This window comes from Nothobranchius furzeri, chromosome 19 (genome assembly GCF_043380555.1).
Source record: "Nothobranchius furzeri strain GRZ-AD chromosome 19, NfurGRZ-RIMD1, whole genome shotgun sequence".
NCBI lineage: Eukaryota > Metazoa > Chordata > Actinopteri > Cyprinodontiformes > Nothobranchiidae > Nothobranchius > Nothobranchius furzeri.
Genome location: NC_091759.1, coordinates 22,116,722 through 22,139,362, shown reverse-complemented (window position 1 = coordinate 22,139,362; position 22,641 = coordinate 22,116,722). Strand labels below are relative to the sequence as shown.

Sequence of the window (22,641 nt, the reverse complement as noted above, 5' to 3'; positions counted from 1 at the left end):
GTCGGGGTTCTGAGAGCTCAGTGACGTAAACTAATCATTCAGCTAATTATTAATTCAGTGACCAAACCAGAAATATCCAGCGGTGAGTAAGCGTGTGTTTCTGCACAAGTGGGGAAAAGGATGAAATGTGGAGCTGAATGTTGCTGTGACATCTGCCACAGTCCTCTGTGTATTAATGCATGTGTGTGTGTGTGTGTGTGTGTGTGTGTGTGTGTGTGTGTGTGTGTGTGTGTGTGTGTGTGTCTCGTCAGCAGCATTTTTCTGCCCTTGTCACCGCTTGTGGGTAGAAGCAGGATGCCAGGGCAGCAGGTACACTGAATGCCTACCAGAGTGAGCACGATGACTTGGCAGCCTGACTCTGACTCTCAAGCTAAAAAAAAACAACACGGAGGGCAGAATTGGGTTCATCTTGGTTCAAATAAAGTGTTTTTGAAGCGAAATGATGTTTTGCTGCATCGTCCATGCGGGTAACTGATGCGGTTTAGCAAAAAGGTCCACAAAAAAAGAGGCTTTTTTAATAGTGAAAAAAACAGGAAACCTGCAAAGGCTCTTAGGCCTTGTCTACACGTAGCTGGTTTAAAAAAAAAAAAACATCCGCCCCTCAGAAACTTGCATCCACACCACCTCGTTTAAAAACAAAACTCTGTCCACACCTACCCGGATAAATACGTTGTTAAGGACATGCCAGACCTGTAGGCGGCAGTACTTCCCCCGTTCTTAACCTCGTCCTTCGTCTGTGGTCTTCCGCAAGCAGCAGTAATTCCGCTTGCAAAAACAAACAAGCAGAAAGCGCTTGGACAATTGATAAAGCGAGCGCAGCTCTGAGGGCATCCATGCTGTCGGCTAGTGTAAACACAGGTCGCACACGTGATGTCAGCATTTTTTTGTCGCGGAAAGTGACGTTGCGGACCTCAAAACTCCGGTTTTGTCTGTCCACACGCAGACACCCAAAACGGAGAAAACGCACATCTGGAGTTTTTAAAAAGATCCGTTTTCATATGAAAAAACTCCGTTTTCATGTGGATGACAGGCCAAAACGTAGAAAAACATCTGCGTTTTGGCAGATCCCCGGCTACGTGTGGACAGGGCCTGAGTCATCCAGGTCATGGGAATTCAAAGGGTTCACATGAAGGCAACTGGACTTCTTTGGTTTGGTTTCTTTAAGGTGAATCTTTAAGATGAAAGACGGTTGCGCTTTTAACTGTAGCTGCTTAACGAGCTGAAACTACCTATGAATACCCTGCCCCCCTACCCCTGATGAGTTGTTTATGTCATTAGGTCTTATTGTGTTGGTGTAATTGTTTTGATTAAATGCAGGAGGGTATGACCTTGACTGAACCCTGGTGAACCCTGAGGCCTCCTCTATTTAAGGTAGGATTTTTTCCGTTTGACATAGATCGCTTCCTTTACTCCTCTCTCAAACCATATCCGTCCAGAATGTGCACTTTGCCATCTACAAAAATGTGGCCCCTGCCCTTCAGGTGCACTCACTGTACCCAACGACATCAATGACTCCTCGGTGGGTAAGGAGGAGGGATACTCGTAGGTAGTTTCAGTTTGTTAACAGACATCTACAAGCTTCACTCTCCGTATTCAGTCAGAATTGACAAAGCTCCTCGGACGAGAAGCAAAACATCGTCAAGAAACCAAAGAAGTTCAGTTGCCTTCTTTTGAACTCTTTGGATTTGTTATAAAGTTCACTTCATCGATTAAAACATGAAAACAGAAGCATTGGAACTCAAAAGCATCAGAACAACGAGGACTGGAATCGGAGCCGACATGCAGCTTCACGGGAAGAGTCCTCAAACAAGAAGCTAAGAAGCCTTTTATCTCCCAGACCCCTGATGTGTTGCTCTTGTGCGTCTAATCCGAGCATCTCCTCCACCGAGATAATAATGAAACGAGGCAGAAGGAGGTCAGCGCCCGGATCATGGTCTCATTTAAGCAAAATCATCAAGAGGAGGAGCAGGAGCTGAACAAAGAGAGAGCCAAAGAATTAGGATTTTTTTTAAAGATTCCCAAAGAAACTTGGAACAAAGATAAATCGGATAAAAATAAAAACAAGTCAGATCCTCATTACCTTTGTGGTTTCTAATTACATAATTAAGCAAAATTAGCCTGCAGGATCCCTCACGTGGCCAAGAAGCACGAGAGAACGGCTCAGGAACAAGGAAAAACACAGTGGCAGATGGAGAGAAAGTGAAATTAGACTTTGTGCATGTTGGGAATACATCAGCTCAGCAGACTGGCACGACCATAAACAAATTCTACTGCATCTGCTTCCTGCTTTCCTCAGATACGATCAATCTTTGGTGACTGGCGTGTAGCTGGGAGTTCTGTGGGTCTGCAGGTTGCAGCTATTTAATATATCAGATGTGGCGCCTCAGCATATTAAATCTCATTCCAGTGGAAATCTGTGACTCACTCTCATGCATACAAACACACAACCTGTCTAAAGTCGGCCCAAACGCACCGGCAGGACCGTGTGGTCATTTAAAATCAACCAATCTCTAAATATTTATTTGTGGTTATTTTCTGAAAAATATAAACTTTTTAACTTTGGTTATATAATTAGTGGTTCTTATGCCCATGAGGTCCGGGTCTCAAGAGGATTTCACAAACATTTTAGGCTGAAAACATAAACTACTGGAGATGGGCACCAGCCCCCCCCCCCCCCCCCCCGCCCGCGCCCTCCTCGCCGATGACGCAGTCCCATGCGTGATCCAGCGTGTGGACTCCATCGTCTCTGTTCATGGTTCTGTGATAAACGGAGAAGGAAGTGACGCCCCAACATCGGCACTGCTCTGAGGATGGCTATAGTAACTAGCCAAAACTTTAGCAAGCTAAAGAACAACTCTTTTTTTCTGCTGCAGCCTGCTGTAGCTAGCGCTAACAACGAGCTAACACTAACATGAGCCAACTAATACTAAAATGAACCATGAAGTTAAAAGATCCACACTCTTGGACAAAAAATGTTATCACTTACATGTCCAGTAGTAACAAAGCAAGGTCACCATCAGTCCGTGATTTTGCAGCCTCCTTTAGCTCCCTTAAACTAGCGTAGGCCGCGCCGATGTTCACTCTGGTTGTAACCCTTTGCTCCGTTTCCAAAGACATTACTCTTACTTTTACTTCCAGGCTCAGCAAACAAAAAAAGCAAACTTCTTCTTCGTGTGCTTTTTATTGACAACTGACAATCTAAAACCGCTAACCGCTAGCATAACTGCTCGTAAAGCAGGTAAAGAGCTCCCCCTGTAGGACCTCCACAGGGCTGCAGAGTGGTGTCAGATATGAAACAGGTCAAGTTTCTAACCCAACAATCACTGAGATCACTGTTACAGCTCTAGCTTCAAAAACTGCTTCGTGTTACTTTAATCTGATCGAATGAACCGTGCAGGCGATGCTGGGTCCTCTCTGCTCTGACAGATCATCAACAAGTTCTGATTCTTCATACCTTCATTTGGTCTCCTAAATTATTCCTCTGCAGGACAATCTGGGGGTTTTCTATACTAATAATATATAGATTAATACATTCAGAAGCAGACAAAATCCTGATCAGATGTGCAGGATAACGGGTTATTTGGCTATTTAAAGCACATCTAACTTATTGTTCGTGGCATTTCAGGCTGATATTTCCCTACCGGTCTCCATGCACAGGCGTGTGCGTGACCTGAAATGTCATTTAGACCGAGCCGATAGCCAGCTCGGTGTGTTTGTTGTGTGCTCTGAAAGCAGATCGGCCCAAACAGAGATTCTACTTCACACTTTCCGAGGTTATTATCCAACCTCCGCTGGAAGCTCAGTACTCAGATTCCTGTTCGGATGGTTCCGAGTTGCCTGATAGGTTTGGACTCAAAGGAACAGAAGAAAAGAACTGCACTGAGACCCGTTTATAGAGTGATCCGAGACAACGACCGCTCATGGTTCGAGCCAAACGCCTTCCCGTAGCCAGGTTTGTGATGCATTCTGGGATGCAGGAGGGCACACAGACATCAGGAGTAGCTCCTAGCTGGTAGAAAAAGAACCAAGATTCATAAAAATGCTGAAGAGTAGCTCAGAATCAGAACGCATAACCTTCTGGTAGACCCGCCCCAAAAGAATCTGTCCGGTTTTCAGATTCTCACCTGGTTCGTTGTGACTCGTGTTTGGTTTGCAGAAACCAAATCAGAGGAAAACAAACTGAACTGATTCAGTCCAGAGGAACTGAGCTACAGGTGACTTTTCTGCTCTGACACACCTGAGTTAATGGTTGAAGGACCTTTCAGTCCATTTAAAGGGACAATAAGGAGGGTTGACAGCCAAAGCATGTATAGAAATAATAAATGTCTTCTTCATACATTCTCCTGCAATGCCCTGGTCCTGTAGAATGAGCCCTGGCATTTTTACTGTGATTGCCTGTTTTTCTGTAAAATCACAGAAAAAGAGAGATGCTCGGGTCGAGCAGGCTGCTTCATGCGCGTTCACGCTCAGGCATCGCCCGTAGCATTTGCTATCCGTAGCTTTAGCAGCAGAGAGAGAGGCAGTGCCACTTTGTCGCTGTTCCTAACGCCTAGTGACAAAGCTAGCTACATTTCTGAGGACCCTTAGCTACTTTCTGTAGAACTTTCTTCTAGATATTTCCTGCAAATTAGCAACAAAATAGCCGTTTTAGCTCCGAACCGTTCTTTGAACGTCGTTTCAGCTGTCATCAAGGATATAAATGTTGCAGATACCATGAACATCACTGGTGCTTTAGCTGTCCTAGTAAGATGTCTGACTCTCATGCAGAAGACCTGGGTTCAATTCCAAGAGTGAACATAACTTGTCATTTGGAGTTTCTTTTTTACATTAATGGTATATTTTTTACAGTAAGACGCCCACACTTTTATTTGAGACCCGCCGAACGGCATTGAATTCACAGATAAAAAAGATGTGGGTTCAACTTTCATTTTGGAACAATTTTTCAAGCAAGGGAAGGGAATGATCTGAGCATGCAGGAGGACTGACCCATCATAAACCTTTGTCGGCTGTGCTGAAGAGAAAGGTACAGAACCAAATTATTTAATTAATTAGCTGCGTGTTCTCCTGTCCTCTGGGCCGCACACACACACACACACACACACACACACACACACCACGTTCGGCCGGCCAACGAGAAAGTGCAGCTGCAGAGACCGAGGCACATTGCGTGCCTTGTGCACGAGCCTGCTATTGAAGCCACCGTTACGCTTTTGGCCTGAGGGGGCAATCACGAGCATAAAATTTCAAAAGTCCGTAAAGTCCCTTTAAAGATGTAATATGTAAGAGTGCCAATCTGGTTACTGCAGCCTATCTTTCTCACTCCCGTTCCGTGAGTTTCATGTATGTTGCCAGTTACGGATCAGAAACAGAAGATTCTAGATGACAAGTAAAGACGACTCATACACAACAGATAAGTACATTACTATATCTGGCGTGAGCAATCCGGCGTTTTAAGGTAGGGAGCACTTGCTACACTTTTTACAGTAGTATGTCTCCAGCCATTTTGCTGTTATAGTTGTGAATGACTCATTAAAGGAAGTAAAACACCACGACTGGCGATGACTCACATCAATACACACATTTCACTGTAATATCCAGTCGTTGGTTATTAAATAAGAAGCTTGAGATATTTTTAGAACCGATTATTTGCTTCTAATTCACCGTTAGCGTATTGTTAGCTCAATGTTAGCCTCTAGCCTGCTTCACCTGATATTATAGAGTAAAATAAAAAAGCTGTGGCTGCAATGTTTTCCCAGCCAGTGTCAAATTATAAGTGCCGGCGCTGCAACGTCCACCCTGCAGGCTCACAGCTTGTAAACAAGGAACATTCAAACATCTATCATTCTAATGTGAATTAAAGTATAGCAGAGGACCTTTGTCTTTCGGTTGGATCATTGGAACCAATGGTCCGCATAACCTGCAATCGTTCAGGTGCACCACTCATGCAAGGCCGTCATCGTACGTGCTTGTTGCTGGGCGGGTTTCAGTTCCTGCGCCTGCGAAAAGTGAAGGTCGGGGTCCCCACAAATGCCTCTGTCGCCGGTTTTCTGCTCGACAGGTAAGCTCAAGTTCAGCATGCTCTTCTGAGAAACTCATTTCAGATTGCTGCTAGAAGAAACGCTGCAAGGCCGGCAGCTACGGCGAGCGCGAGGATAACCGGGCGTTCTCTCTCTCGTGCATTTTTTTTTCTAAAATTGGAGAGGGCGGTTCTTTCCTGAAATTCAGAAACATCCTCCGCCATACCTTTAAATATGCAATAGCAAATTTGGAAAACAAATTACATTTAAATGTTTTTCTCATGTCTGTTAACCTTCTAGCATAGTATAGCTGTAAATTTATTGTGAAGATGAAAAAGCTGAAAACATAAAGCAGTTCTCTCGAATTAGTCTAAAAACCTCTGCCAATAACGCGACTCGGACAGAAAGCGACCACTGGACCATCAGGTTATCCGTCTCACCTCCCTGGGTCCTCCACTCATCACACACTCACGCATTTAGCAGCAGAACACCACCGGTGCGAGACGTTCTCCGCTCAACAGGATCAGTGGAGAAACAGCTGGCTGCTACCTCTTCAGCTCTAAAACTACCAGAGTCCCAAAAAGAAAATCACCATCTGAAGTCTTAGACAACCAAAGATGTTTGGACCTAGAAAACAACGACTGGTGTTTAGCGCCATCTCGTTTCCTCTGGCGATGCGGGTTTCTGGTTCTTCCAGGTGTAGCGTCATGAATGTCCTGTTTTTGACCTAAAGGTCATGATCTGCAGAGTCTGCTCAAGCAGACATAAAGTCTCTGACAGGCTAATCTACAAGAGATAGTGGCCAAGGTCTTTCATGCACTCTGCTCATCTGAACTGCTTCACCTTTGTTACCAAGCGAAGACGGTGAACTCTCTTGATAAATACATAAGCAAAAACTTTGTTAATTACCAATAATAATGTGAGCCTAATGTTCAATCAAATCTGTGAAATGACGATATTATTACTTGATATTATAATCCTGTGATCAGTAGTATTTTACAAGTTATTATAATCCTGGACATTTGCACTAGACACTAAGGACACGTAATGCTTAAGTCACACGACACATTTCCTTTTGTCTGATCCAATCAGAACTTTCGTTTCTGGGGCTGGGTGGGGTTATCTGTGGTGTTTGTATGAACCCTCTTTTGCACGTCAAATTCTGATTCGCCAGTAAACCAAAATATGACAATCCTAAAAACTATCCCACACCACCTTTTCTTGACCCCGGCTTTCCACGGGAGCCGTCAGCAGCGCGTTACTGCAGCAGCACGTCATAGCTGCTGATAGGAACCGCTGTGGTCAACAGAACCTTTTCCACCGGAGCCGTCAGCAGCGCGAGTCGGCCGCGTCTCAGGTGCAGCATGTCGCGGCCTTTACGCGCCGGTTCTATTTTCTATGCGCGACGCCTCTGAAACGGGTAAAGTTCGACATTTTTGGGGAAGGAAAGACAGGAAATCGGACGCGGAAATGGAGAGAAGCTCCCGAGATTTTCAGAATAAAGAACGTACTGCCTTCCGGTTGCTTTACTTTTAAAAAACTGTGTGGCCCCGTGAGAAGTTATCACGTAGCTAGCGGTCTCCTTTGTTTTTCAGGTCCGTATTGGTGATTATAAAACGGACAGAACATAAAACACAAACCATGTTGTAGTTTTCTCCTGCTTGTTGTTGTGTTTACTGACGAAGTCACTCGTGTGACTTCGTGCTCGGTCGGTGACAGCTGCTCCGCTGCTGCTTCGCGTCTCGTGGGAGGGGCCAAGCAGCAGCTTACGCAAGCAAGACGTGCTGCTGCAGTAACGTGCTGCTGACGGCTCCCGTGGAAACCCGGGGTTAGTTGAAGCGTTCTAGAGGAGTCTCGGACCGGCCATCCGGACTTCCTCTTCAGCCAAAAGAACCTCGACAAGCTGGATAAAATCTATTGCAAGTTACACATGACTGCAACGGTTCCTTCAGAATAAAATCTGAACCTCACGACCACTTCAGAGTTGCCAATGAACCTGTTGTGACCTGGAAGCATTCCAAGACTAGTTTGGTCGGCACCGCTGCTTTTCTACCGGCTTCGGTTCCAAGGAGGGTCCACGAGGACCTCGACATTCTGGATCTAATCGGAGGCTTCCCCTGGGGTACGTAGACCGACAGATGGCATTTCATGTGTGTTATAAACCTCCGACTAAAGTTTAGAGCGAAACATTCACTCCCACTCAGAACTAAATGCTTCTCTGGATCCTAAGGTTCTGATAACATTCCACACACACACACACACCATCATTCATCACATCTCACTCCACTTTAGTCCATCAGTACACAGAGTGTTAAAGTTAGTCTTGTTTAAATTGTGTAGAAATAAATTTCTTAACTATTTTAAACCTGACTCTCTCTCTTTCCTTGGAGTTAATACGAAGTGTCGCTTAATCCCTGCAATAAAAAGTTCCGATCTTCTGGTTAAAATAGTCAAAATCCATCAGATTGATATTTCATATTTCTATGGAATCTCACATTTTATGGTTCATAAGTAAGATGTAAACGACCCATTGTGTAGCTCACATCCATGTATTCCTCTGACCTCGTCTAAAATAATAACATGTGACACGCGTGACTGTGTGTGTGTTCATGTCATCCGTCTAACAGGGTCAGCTGGGTTTTAGCTGCGTCTGGTGTGTGTGTGTGTGTGTGTGTGTGAGCGCGCCTAGACCTGCTGTGCCTCACAACCCCGCCCTCCTGTTTCACCGTGAATCACAGAGCGAGGCCATTACTCATCCTGCCCGACCCTTTCAAAATAACTTCATAAATATTCCATAGGCCGTCTTAAACACGGGCGGCGGAGACGACATGGCCCGGCGAGTCGCCGATTCCATTAAGCTGCAGCAGGAACGCGGTGGGACAATTAATCTTTTAGGAGTGAGAGAGGAGGAAAAGGAATCATTTAAAAGAGGAAGGATGGCAAGAGCGACACCTGCAGAGGGTTATGAATTATTTAGAACCTCAGAGCTCCGAGAGTTAATTCAATTATGAAAACGCATCGCGTCGGAAACATCTGGAGAGGAATTGTTTGCAGGAGAAACCAAAATCTGGATGCTAATTATTTATAAAGAAAGGATGATTGTTTAGTTCGACGTGTAAAAAGCCATTAAGCTCTCAGAAAACCATGAATTTTTTTTTATTGTCTCAAAGTAGCAAAATGACTTCTCAGGCTTTTTTTTTCCACTTTCTTAATGTAAATAAAAACATTGTCAGGCCTTTTTCTCTAAATACTTTGGTAAATTGCACCAAATCTGCACCAATTTCCCAGCTCCACCTGCTCCATCACCGCTAGCCATTTTCCTCACAAAGTGGATTTTACAGGCTTTTACTGCACCGAGGCTTCAACGGTGTTCCTATTTATAAGATATATTAAAATATTAATTATTTTGGAGTGTAAAAGCATGTTGGTGGAGACTAATGAAAATCCACTCTAATATCTGCACGAGAAAAAGCAAAAGCCCATCAGAACTCTTGTAAAATGGATAAAACCAGCTCCATCAGAGCTGGAGACAAGGACTTAGAGAGCAAAAAAACATCTTTTATTATTTTGTACTCATGCATTTGATGAGTTCTTACAAATATTCCTCTTGAGTCCTTTTTAATTTAGCACTCATGCATGACTCCAGCAGAGTTTAGCATCTGGTGTTCTTCAGAGGTTACGGGCTCACCTTACCTGTTTTTATCTCTGAGCATATGTTATAAACACACACATAAACACACTCAACTGCACCTTAAATATTAATGATAGATTCACTCTCTGGGGCGAGCAGACGCGGCAAAGAGGACGACGTTCAGCCACAACAAGGCAAGGTCACCGCTTCGTTTCAGCGGCGGCATCAGATCCTGAGAGACAAACTTCAGCTTCAGCAGCTTAATACAGAAAATAAAACCACTGAAATTCCATTTCCCTGATTAAATGTCTTCAATTAAAAGCGCTTGGCATAGAAACAAAAGGTCTTTCCTGATGCCCCTGGTGGGATTCACTTCGTCTGCATGAGCCTTCGACTGCTAAGAAACATCATAGGGTAAAGGAACGTTTCCCTGTGGAGACGTCCTCTGCTGTTTGACACAAATCAGGTCAAACTGAGACGCTAAAGAGACCAAAATGGACATTTTCAGCCTGGGAGGACAGAAGGTCAGGACAGCATTTGGGCAAGACTTTACAGAGACTGTATCATGCAACTTTTGGAGCTATGGATCATGTTATTTCCTCATTAAAAACACCCCCAAAGCAGATTTTGGCTTCACGAATGCATCCTGCTCTCTGAGCTGCAGCTTCTCTTCAGATCTATAAGCTATTGCAAACGCCTGGATGGAGAAGTTGTGCCCGTGCCCCGCTCCTGCTCCCCTGGACTGTAAACACTAACACCCAGTCTCTCCAGGTAGCTAAAAAATAGTTTCTTATCTAGTCTGCACTATTGATAATGTCTAAAATCTGTTTTTGTCTGTGGTGATTTAAGTTTAGCTGTGAAGAATGGTTGGGTTTTATCTTCAGGAGCTCACAAAAACGGAGCCACTCGGAATTTGATGAATGGAACAGTTTTGTGGCCAGGCTACCAGGAAATGTCCAGGTGCTCCCGATTCATTGCTGGCGTGTGTGTTGCTGCAAACGCTGTTGTCATGATGCTTTGCTGGGAATCTAGGGTTATGAAACCGGGAATTCACAGATTTATATAATCCAAGCATCTTTATTCCGGGTTGGCAAAGTGTCTCAAGAAAAAAAAAACTTAGAATAATGTCTCTATAGTGTCAACACTAATATTTTAATCGCACACACACGCACACACACACATTAAATATTCTATACATATACATTAAACTTCCCACTATGATTGCTCTGAAATGTTTAAAATAGCATCTCGTGAGTTTCAGGTAGAAAATGTATAAATCCAGTTCAAGTTCCCAAAACTGTAAACTGTGAGGAGAGGACCGGTTGGCCTGCGGAGAGCAGCGAGGGTCCTTCTGGAGAGGAACTCAAAACAAGTTTAACAAGATGATGTGGATTTGGTGTCCGTGTTTGAGCGGCATGTTTTCCTAAGGAGAGGGGCTGAGAGGGAGTGGATGATGGGGTGATGCATCTCTATAACAGCGTTGTGTGTGTGTGTGTGTGTGAGTGAGTGAGTGAGTGAGTGAGTGAGTGTATACATGTGTGTGTGTGTGTGTGTGTGTGAGTGAGTGAGTGTGTGTGTATACATGTGTGTGTGTGCGTGCACATGTGTGCGTAGATGTGTGAGTGAGTGAGTGAGTGAGTGAGTGAGTGAGTGAGTGAGTGAGTGTGTGTGTGTGTGAGTGAGTGAGTGTGTGTGTGTGTGAGTGAGTGAGTGAGTGAGTGTGTGTGTGTATACATGTGTGTGTGTGTGTGTGTGTGTGTGTGTGTATACATGTGTGTGTGTGTGTGTGTGAGTGAGTGAGTGAGTGAGTGAGTGAGTGAGTGTGTGTATACATGTGTGTGTGTGCGTGCACATGTGTGCGTAGATGTGTGTGTGTGTGTGAGTGAGTGAGTGAGTGAGTGAGTGAGTGAGTGAGTGAGTGTATACATGTGTGTGCGTGCACATGTGTGCGTAGATGTGTGTGTGTGTGTGCGTGCACATGTGTGCGTGTGTGTGTGTGTGTGTGTGTGTGTGTGTGTGTGTGGACTTACGCAGCTCGCCCACTTTCAGAATCTCACAGAGCATCTTGGTCAGCTCAATGCTGCTGCGGCCGAACGGACACTCGTGCTTGTCCTCTCTGCTGCTGTTCTCCAGAACGATCTACACACACACACGCACACACACACACACACACACACACACAATTTTAAAGTAAAATTAAAAAAGATTGTAACAGGTTTATGTGGGTTTAGCTTTAAAATAGATTCAGTTTACCTCAGATAACATAAAAACAAACAGTGCTCACCCGGATGTAAGCATCTTGGTGGTGTTTGGCAAAGTACAGCATGTTATCCAGAGCCAACATTCCTGGAGGAATCTGGGTGAAATCCATGGCTGGATTCACGTGATTCTAGGAAAAATAGACACGTTTGTCAGATTTATTCAGGGCAATGAAGGTTAGAATATAAATGTAAATTAGTAATATGATAGGTGAGGTGAGGGATCAGACAAAGAGAAGAAGAAGAAGAAGAAGAAGAAGAAAGTATCATTTCTATAGCGCCTCTCAAGATAAAAATCACGAGGCACTTAAAGAGCAGCCCGAAGACCTCTTGTGATGAATTATATTAATGAAAACCGTGTTCCCTCGCCCGGACGTGGGTCACCGGGGCCCCCCTCTGGAGGTGGGGCACGTTGGCGAGCGCCTGGTGGCCAGGCTTTCACCCATGGAGCCCGGCCGGGCACAGCCCGAAGAGGAAGCGTGGGTCCCCCTTCCCATGGGCTCACCACTCGTGGGAGGGGCCAAAGGGGTTGGGTGCAGTGTGTGACGGGTGGTAGTCGAGGGCTGGGACCTTGGCGGTCTGATCCTCGGCTACAGAAGCTGGCTCTTGGCACATGGAATGTCACCTCTCTGGTGGGGAAGGAGTCTGAGTTGGTGTGTGAGGTTGAGAGGTTCCGACTAGATCTAGTCGGACTCACCTCAACGCATGGCTCTGGCTCTGGCACCAGTTTTCTTGAGAGGGGTTGGACTTTCTACCACTCTGGAGTTGCTCCCACTGGGAGGAGCCGAGCAGGGGTGGGCATACTAGTTGCCCCCCATCTTGGTGCCTGTACGTTGGGGTTTACCCCAGTGAATGAGAGGGTAGCCTCCCTCCGCCTACGTGTGGGGGGACGGGTTCTGACTGTGGTCTGTGCTTATGCACCAAACTACAGTTCAGACTACCCACCCTATTTGGAGACCTTGGAGGGGGTGCTGGAAAGCGCTCCTTCCGGTGACTCCCTCGTTCTGCTGGGGGACTTTAACGCTCACGTGGGCAACAACAGTGAGACCTGGAGAGGTGTGGTTGGGAGGAACGGCCCCCCTGATCTGAATTTGAGTGGTGTTTTGTTATTGGACTTCTGTGCCAGTCATGGATTGTCCATAATGAACACCATGTTCAGACATAAAGGTGTCCATAAGTGCTCTTGGCACCAGGATACCTTAGGCCGCAGCTCGATGATCGACTTTGTTGTCGTTTCATCTGACCTGCGGCCGCACGTCTTGGACACTCGGGTGAAGAGAGGGGCGGAGCTGTCAGCTGACCACTACTTGGTGGTGAGTTGGCTCAGATGGTTAGGGAGGATGCCGGTCAGACCAGGCAGACCCAAACGTATCGCAAGGGTCTGCTGGGAACGTCTGGCAGTCCAATTCCCACCTCCGGCAGAACTTCCGAAATGTTCCGGGGGAGGCGGGGGACACTGAGTCTGAATGGACCCTGTTCCGTGCCTCCATTGTTGAGGCGGCCGACCGGAGCTGTGGTCGCAGGATCGTCGGTGCCTGTTGTGGTGGCAACCCCCAAACCTGCTGTTGGACACCGGCGGTTAGGGATGCTGTTAAGCTGAAGAAAGAGTCCTATCAGGTCTTCTTGGCCTGTGGGACTCCAGAGGCAGCTGACGGGTACCGGCAGTTCAAGTGTAACGCAGCTCGGGTGGTCGCCAAGGCAAAAACCCGGGCATGGGAGGAGTTCGGTGAGACCATGGAGCAAGACTTCCGTATGGCTTCGAGGAGATTCAGGTCCACCATCCGGTGCCTCGGGGGAAGGGGGGGTGGGGGACGGTGTGCTGCTGACCTCTACTCAGGACGTTGTGGATCGGTGGGCAGAATACTTCGAAGACCTCCTCAATCCCACCGACATGTCTTCCAGTGAGGAAGCAGAGTCTGGGGACTTTGGGTTGGCCTCTCAAATCTCTGGTGCTGAGGTCACTGAGGTGGTTAAAAAGCTCCTCTGTGGCAAGGCTCCGGGGTGGATGAGTTCCTTAAGGCTCTGGATGTTGTGGGGCTGTGTTGGCTGACGCGGCTCTGCAATTTCGCGTGGACATCAGGGGCAGTCCCACTGGACTGGCAGGCCAGGGCGGTGGTCCCCTTATTTAAAAAGGGGGACCGCAGGGTGTGTTCCAACTACAGAGGTATCACACTCCTGAGCCTTCCTGGTAAGGTCTATTCAGGGGTTCTGGAGAGGAGGGTCCATCGGATTGTTGAGGATTGCCATGTCACGCGCCTCATCACTCCCAGATAATACTAAAATGGAGCCGAGAGCTATGGCGGCAGACGATTGACACCCATCACCCACAGCTAACTGAAGCTAACAGAGGCTGGCGGGTGCATTTACCCAGAAAGCTGCAGGTGAGTGACTCTGCATTTGCCTTCAAGGCTCGAACACTTTTAATCTGATCAAATCAAACTTTATTTATAAAGCACTTTTCATGCACAGGAAGCAACACAAAGTGCTTAACAGATTTAAATGACCCACATAACCCACATTCCCTCGCTTTCCCACACTTAAAACAATTACAACAGTTTCACCCCCCAATCCACAAACCATTCCCAGGTGCACACACACACACACACACACACACACACACACACACACACACGTAAACATAACACATTAAAAGACCACAGTAAACACTAGGCTGAGCTTGGATTGGACAGGTAATGAAAGACACGCCATCAAGGGAGCCATCTGCCTCGACAGCAGCAGCCTGGACACCAAACCAGGGCACCTTGGATTGGTGTCCAGGCTGCTGCCGTGTAATGTTCCCTGGAGCAAGCAGGGAGGAAACCTTCTAGCGCCACCTGCCAATCAAAAGGACACGCCCCTGATTATTCCTAATTTCAAGCTTTCATTACATCTAAATGGAAAAGTTACAAACACATTCCCGCTCCTCAGAGTTGTCATGACTGTAAACTTGACCTACTAAACCTAAAACGTTTTTTTTGGAGTTCCCCCTTGCTCAAAACAGAAAAATACATTCAGGTAGAAGATTTTATTAAATTATCCTCAGATCGTGATATGAACATGAACATTTAACAACGTGAAGTTTTTTACTTAATAATGAAACAGAAAGGGGCTGCACGGTGGCGCAGTGGCCTTGCAGCAAGAAGGTCCTGGGTTCACATCCCAACCTGGGGTAAATGGTAAATGGCCTGTATTTGATATAGCGCCACCTAGAGTCTTGGAACCCCCCAAGGCGCTGTACAACACAACCAGTCATTCATCCATTCACACACACATTCACACACTGGTGGTGATGAGCTACGATGTAGCCACAGCTGCCCTGGGGCGCACTGACGGAGGCGAGGCTGCCGAGCACTGGCGCCACCGGCCCTTCTGACTTCCACCAACAGGCAAGGTGGGTTAAGTGTCTTGCCCAAGGACTCAACGACAGCGACAGACTGAGCGGGGCTCGAACCTGCAACCTTCCGATTACTGGGCGAGCACTTAACTCCTGTGCCACCGTCGCCGGGGTCTTTCTGCAAGGCGTTTGCATGTTCTCCCTGTGCACGTGTGGGTTCTCTCCAGGTATTCCCGCGTCTTTCCGTGGTCCAAAAACATGACTGTTGGGCTGATTGGTCTCTCTAAATAGTCCTTGTGTGTGTGTGTGTGTGTGTGTGTGTGTGTGTGTGTGTGTACACTGTAAGAGGTTGGATTGACTGCGAGCACCAAGGGCGTTGGAACTGGGGTGGACGGGTGGGACGAGTCCCCTCCAATATTGGACAAACGCGCATTTGTCCCCCCCAATAACATGGAGAAGAAAAAGATTGATTTTGGAATATTTGACTCGCGAGCTTTTATTTTGAAAGACACCGTGGACCTCTCTCCGACACAGCCCCTCCCCTCAGGCAGTCAGACATGCTGGTTGAGAGCAGCAGGAGTCAGAGCCGGGGCAGACACGGTGTCAGGTACAGACGGCAGCAGCTCAGCGAGTTCTTCTCATGGGCAAAAAAATAAAGAAAGTAATTGTGAGTTGGTAATAATTTAGTCCAAGAGTATAATTGTATTTCTGGTCAAACGCTAACATGGCTGACTAGCGTAAACATCTTGCTAGTTAGCATTAAACATTAAACAACACTACTAGTCAACAAAAAATGGCGAATTTTACAGTAACAGACAAAAACCATTTGACACGAAATGAATAAAGTAGAATCTCCACATAGAAATGGAGTTTGTAAGTGTGATTGTTGCTTGTTTGTGACATTCTCATCACATTTCATTTTTAAACCTTATTCATGTCACTTTTTTCATATAAGAGACCAGAGGAAGTTCAGCAGGAAATGATGAAGAAGGGGAGACAGGCAGCGCCAGACCTGCTGAGGGGGAGACAGGCAGCGCCAGACCTGCTGAGGGGGAGACAGGCAGCGCCCGACCTGCTGAGGGTGAGACAGGCAGCGCCAGACCTGCTGAGGTGCAGGTAGGTGCTACAGTGAAGAATGAGATGTTACTGATGAGAGGAAGATTTGAATGTAATAATAAGTGAACAAAGTTAAATATATGTAATCCCATAACAAGTAGAGCTGGGCAGTACGGTTTAAGAATAAAAAAAATGCTTCCTTAGAAATATTAGAAAAATAAGTGTTAAACTCTGCATTCGGGTGCATTTTGACTGCAATTTTGGACACTGTTGTTTCTTTTGTCCGTCTGAAAATTAACGTAGTTCCAGCTGTTGTTGTGAGTGAATTATTTCTTTTTCCATTATGTCAGAAGCAAACAGATTTTTCTGATTGTTGGTCAGCATTGTTGGCTGATGTAGTTTGGGCTGCGTGGTGGCGCAGTGGTTAGCACTGTTACCTCGCAGCACGAAGGTTGCAGGTTCAAACCTCGGCTGTGGCCTTTCTGCGTGGAGTTGCGTGTTCTCCCCATGCATGTGTGGGTTTCCTCCGGGTACTCCGGATTCCCCCACAGATCACAACATGCCCTACAGGTTACAAATTGTAAGTCGCTTTGGATAAAAGCGTCTGCCAAATAAATAAATAAAAGATTCTGATCAGAGTCAGATCAATTCAGACTGAATATTCACAGCTTTAGTCTTGTATTAAATCTGTTTACACATCTCTACCCATATGAATAAGATAATATATCCTACATTCATATTATTAAGTAAAAATAAAACCGTACTGACACAAAAACAGCTTTTTTTATAATTAAAACGTCCACGTTAGCCAGTAATCACCTGGATCTGGCTAATGGGGAGCCTAAGTCTCCTCCCCTGCTGGCTGGCTCATCGGTCCCCGATTAAAAAAAACACAGAATGTTAGTGAACTGAGCTATCAAAGTTATTTTCTTGTCTTTCTGGGCTTTGCCTTACACCCAGAGTCACATCTGTCAGACTTTTCTAATCCTAGAATTTCACCGTCTATCAGATTTTCTATCAGAAGCTAATGCAGGAGATAGCGGTAGGAGACCATGTTCATGTTCAGCCTGCATGAAACACTCAGTGACACGTTAGAATCAGAAATAATCATTTAATGTATTTTTTTTTTCAGTGAAGTTGACCTATATATTGACCTACAACAGATTTGTTAGATTTCCAAAATGTGTCCCCCCCAAAATTAAACTTGTTCCTACGCCCTTGGCGAGCACACACACATGCACACACAGTGTCAGGCCCAGCCGGCCTCATCTTGACTGAGCACACAGCAGAGGGCTCCTGAAAAACTCGAGGCTCACACCAAGTCACAGCGGGTCACTTTAGTCACACAGGTGTGCTGCAGTCGCTGCTCACACTTCAGCGTGAGGAAGCGAGGAGCTTTAGGAGAAGTGTTTGTTTATTTGTAAACTGGTTGAGGTGGGACTCACGATGAAGCCGAGCTTCTTGTAGTCGCGGGTGTACATGGACTTGCGTTTCTCGGTGCTGCCGCTGTTGTTGGGCTCACACTCCACGTCGAAGGCGATTCTCCGGAGCTCAAAGATGATGTCCCTCTGAGCCTGCACGCACACACACACACACACACACACACACACACACAAGTAGCGTTAACAATCCACAGATGGCTTTCCTTTTCTTTTAATTCATCGTCTAAGTCTCGGTCCCACTCGTCTGGAGCTGCGTGGGATCAGACGGCGCCCGAGGCAGAGGTGGCCGACAGCCAGCTCCGGGAACAGTTTTTATCAGGAGAATTCACTGCTGAATAATCTTAAAGCATATGATTAATTTTATGTGTAAAGAAGCCAGTTGGTGGATTTTCTGAATGAGACAAGTCGGAGAAACCAACTGAACGTGTACGGTTCCGCTTACGCCAACATCGTACACAAAAATGCTGAACACTAACTAGAAATTCACGAAAATTTTATAGAAATAAAAGAATCTTATTTATTGGGTCTTTGGTAATTTAAGACCTTTGGAAACTGTATTTAAGGATTATTTGTCATTTTTAAGGATTTTTAAGGCCTTAAATTTTGGAAAAGCAAATTTTAGACTTTTTAAGGACCTGTGGACACCCTGTTGAAGACAGAAACAGCCGAAATGGATTTATTTTCAGATGGGAGAAATACACGGAGTTGCTACGATGTGCTGGATGCCATTTATAGCCGAGGCAGCAAGGCAGGCTTTTAGACTTAGCGGCTGCACTCTGGAGTCACATGTGGAGGCTGTGGTAAGCAGTTTGGTTTCGTCTTTAGCTCTGTAGACCATTTGTTGCAGCACAGAAACACTGAATAGTTTCACAACATTTAAAATCGATGGCTCGTTTAGCCCCGCCTGCCGACGTGACGGTCCAAACTGCGATCGAAACGCTCGTCTGAAAATTCCAGACCCATACCGTAACATACCGGTCCAAAAATAACCAGACCGGACCGTTCCAGACCTGTTGATGGAAAATACAGTCAGGTCCATAAATATTGGGACATCGACACAATGCTAACATTTTTGGCTCTATACACCACCACAATGGATATCAAATGAAACGAACAAGATGTGCTTTAACTGCAGACTGTCAGCTTTTATTTGAGGGTATTTACATCCAAATCAGGTGATCGGTGTAGGAATTACAACGTTTGCACATGTGCCTCCCACTTGTTAAGAGACCAAAAGTAGTGGGACAATTGGCTTCTCAGCTGTTCCATGGCCAGGTGTGTGTTCTTCCCTCATTATCCCAATTACAATGAGCAGATAAAAGGTCCAGAGTTCATTTCAAGTGTGCTATTTGCATTCTGAATCTGTTGCTGTCAACTGTCAAGATGAGATCCAAAGAGCTGCCACTATCAGTGAAGCAAGCCATCATTAGGCTGAAAAAACAAAAGAAACCTATCAGAGAGATGGCAAAAACAGTAGGCGTGGCCTAAACAACAGTTTGGAACGTTCTCAAAGAGAAGGAACGCAGCGGTGAGCTCAGCAACACCAAAAGACCCGGAAGACCACGGAAAACAGCTGTGGTGGATGACCGAAGAGTCCTTTCCCTGGTGAAGAAAACACCCTTCACAACAATTGGCCAGATCAAGAACACTCTCCAGGAGGTAGGTGTGTCTGTGTCAAAGTCAACAATCAAGAGAAGACTCCACCAGTGTGAATACAGAGGGTTCACCACAAGATGTAAACCATGGGTGAGCCCCAAAAACAGGAAGGCCAGATTAGAGTTTGCCAAACAACATCTAAAGAAGCCTTCACAGTTCTGGAACAACATCCTACGGACAGATGAGACCAAGATCAACTTGTACCAGAGTGATGGCAAGAGAAGAGTATGGAGACGGAAAGGAACTGCTCATGATCCTAAGCATACCACCTCATCAGTGAAGCATGGTGCTGGAAGTGTCATGGCGTGGGCATGTATGGCTGCCAGTGGAACCGGTTCTCTTGTATTTATTGATGATGTGACTGCTGACAAAAGCAGCACGATGAATTCTGAAGTGTTTCGGGCAACATCATCTGCTCATATTCAGCCAAATGCCTCAGAACTCATTGGACGGCGCTCCACAGTGCAGATGGACAGTGACCCAAAGCATGCTGGAAAAGCAACCAAAGAGTTTTTGAAGGGACAGAAGTGGACTGTTTTGCAATGGTCAAGTCAGTCACCTGACCTGAATCTGATTGAGCGTGCATTTCACTTGCTGAAGACAAAACTGAAGGGAAAATGCTCCAGGAACAAGCAGGACCTGAAGACTGTTGCAGTAGAGGCCTGGCAGAGCATCACCAGGGATGAAACCCTACGTCTGGTGATGTCTACGTGTTCCAGACTTCAGGCTGTAATTGCCTGCAAAGGATTTGCAACCAAGCATTGAAATGTATAAGTTTGATTTATGGTTCGTATTCTGTCCCATTACTTTTGGTCCCTTAACAAGTGGGAGACACAAATGCAAACTGTTGTAATTCCTACACCGTTCACCTGATTTGGATGTAAATACCCTCAAATAAAAGCTGACAGTCTGCCGTTAAAGCACATCTTGTTCGTTTCATTTGATGTCCATTGTGGTGGCGTGTAGAGCCAAAAATGTTAGCATTGTGTCCATGTCCCAATATTTATGGACCTGGCTGTAGCTGTAAGGGGCCCAGACTGTGGTCCTTTGGGCTGGCCCGGTAAAATGGAGACACGTGCACGCAGCAGAGGTTCTGATAGTGAAAACGGGTCTTCAAAAACATAACAACAAAGTTTTAAGTATCAGGCGTGACATTAAAAGCAAACGCTTTGATGCTCCACCTGAGAGTGAATCTGTAAGGCTTGTCACCAGCATTCAGACATCAGTTCTGTTGGCTTCACAGCCAGACAGGACACACACAAAAATAAAAAAATAAACAAAACGGGTCTTTTGTGACTAAAGTTTGCAATTATCTGGACATGATAACTGTTAAAACCATCAAAGAATCCGTCATTGAACCATTCACTTACATTTGTAAAATATCACTTTCTACTGGAAATTTTCCTGACGCAATGAAAACAGCGAAAGTCATTCCTTTGTACAAGAGTGGTGATAAACGTAGTTACAATAATTACAGACCGGTGTCACTGCTTCCATAGTTTTCTAAAATACTGGGAAAAGTATTTGTATCAAGGTTGGATAAATTCATCGAAAAAAATAATATTTTAAACAACGAACAATATGGGTTTAGAACTAAACATTCCACAGCAATGGCAATGATGGAATTAACAGATAAAATATCAACAGTAATTGACAATAAAAATGACTTTGTTAGTGTTTTCATTGATTTGAAAAAAAGTTTTGACGTCATTGATCACTCAAGGTTACTTCGAAAATTAAGTCAGTATGGAAAAAGAGGTGTGGCTCATCAATGGGTTAAAACTTATTTAGAAAACAGGAAACAGTTTGTTCAGATAAGGGACCATAAATCAAAACTATGTGAAATTAATTGTGGAGTGCCACAAGGGTCGGTCCTCGGACCAAAACTGTTCATTTTGTTTATTAACGACTTGGTAAATGTATCTAAGACACTCGGTACCATTCTATTTGCAGATGATACAACACTGTTTTACTCAGGATCAAATAATAAGGAGGTGGCTAAAGTGATAAATGATGAACTGATTAAATTTAAAAACTGGTTTGATATAAATAGATTGACACTGAATCTTAATAAAACAAATGTTATACTGTTTAATGGTAAAAAGAACAGTGATGTGTCGTTGGAAATAGATGGGATTGCAATTCAAAGAGTAAAAGAAACGAAATTTCTTGGAGTTCTCATTGATGAAGACTTGACATGGAAATCCCATATTAGTTACATAAAAGGTAAAATTGCCAAATCCTTAGGAGTATTACATAGAGTCAAGTTTTTACTGACTAATTCTGGTTGGTTGGCGTTGTACAATTCACTGATTGTTCCATACTTAACTTATTGTGTAGAAATATGGGGAGCAACATACAAAAACTATACACAACCCTTATTTATTTTACAGAAAAGTGCTCTGAGAATAATCAGTTATAGTGGCTGTAGAGATCCATCGAACCCATTGTTTATTAAATATAAATTACTGAAATTTCATGATTTAAAAGACTGGAAAATCTTACAAACCATGTATAAAGCCAATTTAGGTACTCTGCCAACAAACATTCAGGGGATATTTGAAAAGAGAACTAGTAATTACACGCTGAAAGAAACTGATGTGTTTACAAAACCCAGATTTAGAACTAAAATTAAGGAGTGGAATGTATCTGTAAATGGTGTTAAATTATGGAATAACCTTAAAAGGGAAATTAAATAACTGTCAGTTAATATATTCAAAAAATGTACCAAATTGAGTGTACTAAATTATTATGAAAATGTAAATTAAATCAATGATCATGACCGCACTGGAATTTAGAACAGGAAACAGTTTAAAATGAATGTGTGTGTGTGTCTGACAAATGGTAATTATACAGTTGTGGTCATAAGTTTACATACACTTGTAAAAAATATAATATAATGGCTCTACTGAGTGCCCCGTTATTTCTAAAACTCTGATTTTTCTCTGATAGAGTGATTGGAACAGATACTTCTTTGTCACAAAAAACATTCATGAAATTCGGTTCTTTAATGTCTTTATTATGGGCTAACAGAGAAAAGTGATCACATTTGCTGGGTCACAAATATACATACAGCAGTGCTAATATTTGGTTACATGTCCCTTAGCCATTTTCACTTCAATTGGGCGCTTTTGGTAGCCATCCACAAGCTTCTGGTTGAATCTTTGACCACTCCTCTTGACAGAATTGGTGAAGTTCAGTTAAATTTGATGGCTTTCTGACATGGACTTGTTTCTTCAGCACTGTC

The 22,641-nt window shown here is 44.8% G+C and overlaps 2 protein-coding genes across 10 annotated transcripts in view; one reads left to right on the top strand and one right to left on the bottom strand.

The window, feature by feature from the left end:
- Positions 1 to 22,641, bottom strand: part of elmo1 (engulfment and cell motility 1 (ced-12 homolog, C. elegans)) — a 122,144-nt gene that overhangs the window by 30,135 nt on the left and 69,368 nt on the right. For all 5 annotated transcript variants that reach the window (XM_054745319.2, XM_015973989.3, XM_054745321.2 and 2 more), the window contains 3 exons: positions 17,742 to 17,870; positions 11,933 to 12,037; positions 11,679 to 11,787 (listed from right to left, as the gene is read on the bottom strand). In XM_054745319.2, coding sequence (XP_054601294.1) covers positions 11,679 to 11,787; positions 11,933 to 12,037; positions 17,742 to 17,870 — 343 coding nt within the window. The remainder of the gene's footprint in view (positions 1 to 11,678; positions 11,788 to 11,932; positions 12,038 to 17,741; positions 17,871 to 22,641) is intronic.
- The window catches only part of LOC107394837 (cytochrome c oxidase subunit 6B1), an 86,385-nt gene continuing 78,417 nt past the window's right edge, over positions 14,674 to 22,641 (top strand). For 2 of the 5 annotated variants that reach the window (XR_011517356.1, XM_070547572.1), the window contains exons 1-2: positions 14,674 to 15,847; positions 16,196 to 16,356. Coding sequence is in view for 3 of the 5 variants with exons in the window: in XM_070547572.1 (XP_070403673.1) it covers positions 15,691 to 15,847; positions 16,196 to 16,356 (318 nt within the window). In the remaining 2 variants the exon portion in view is untranslated. Of the gene's footprint in view, positions 15,908 to 16,195; positions 17,744 to 22,641 lie in introns of those variants that run through there. The other 3 variants (XM_070547574.1, XM_070547570.1, XM_070547573.1) reach the window with 3 other exon arrangements.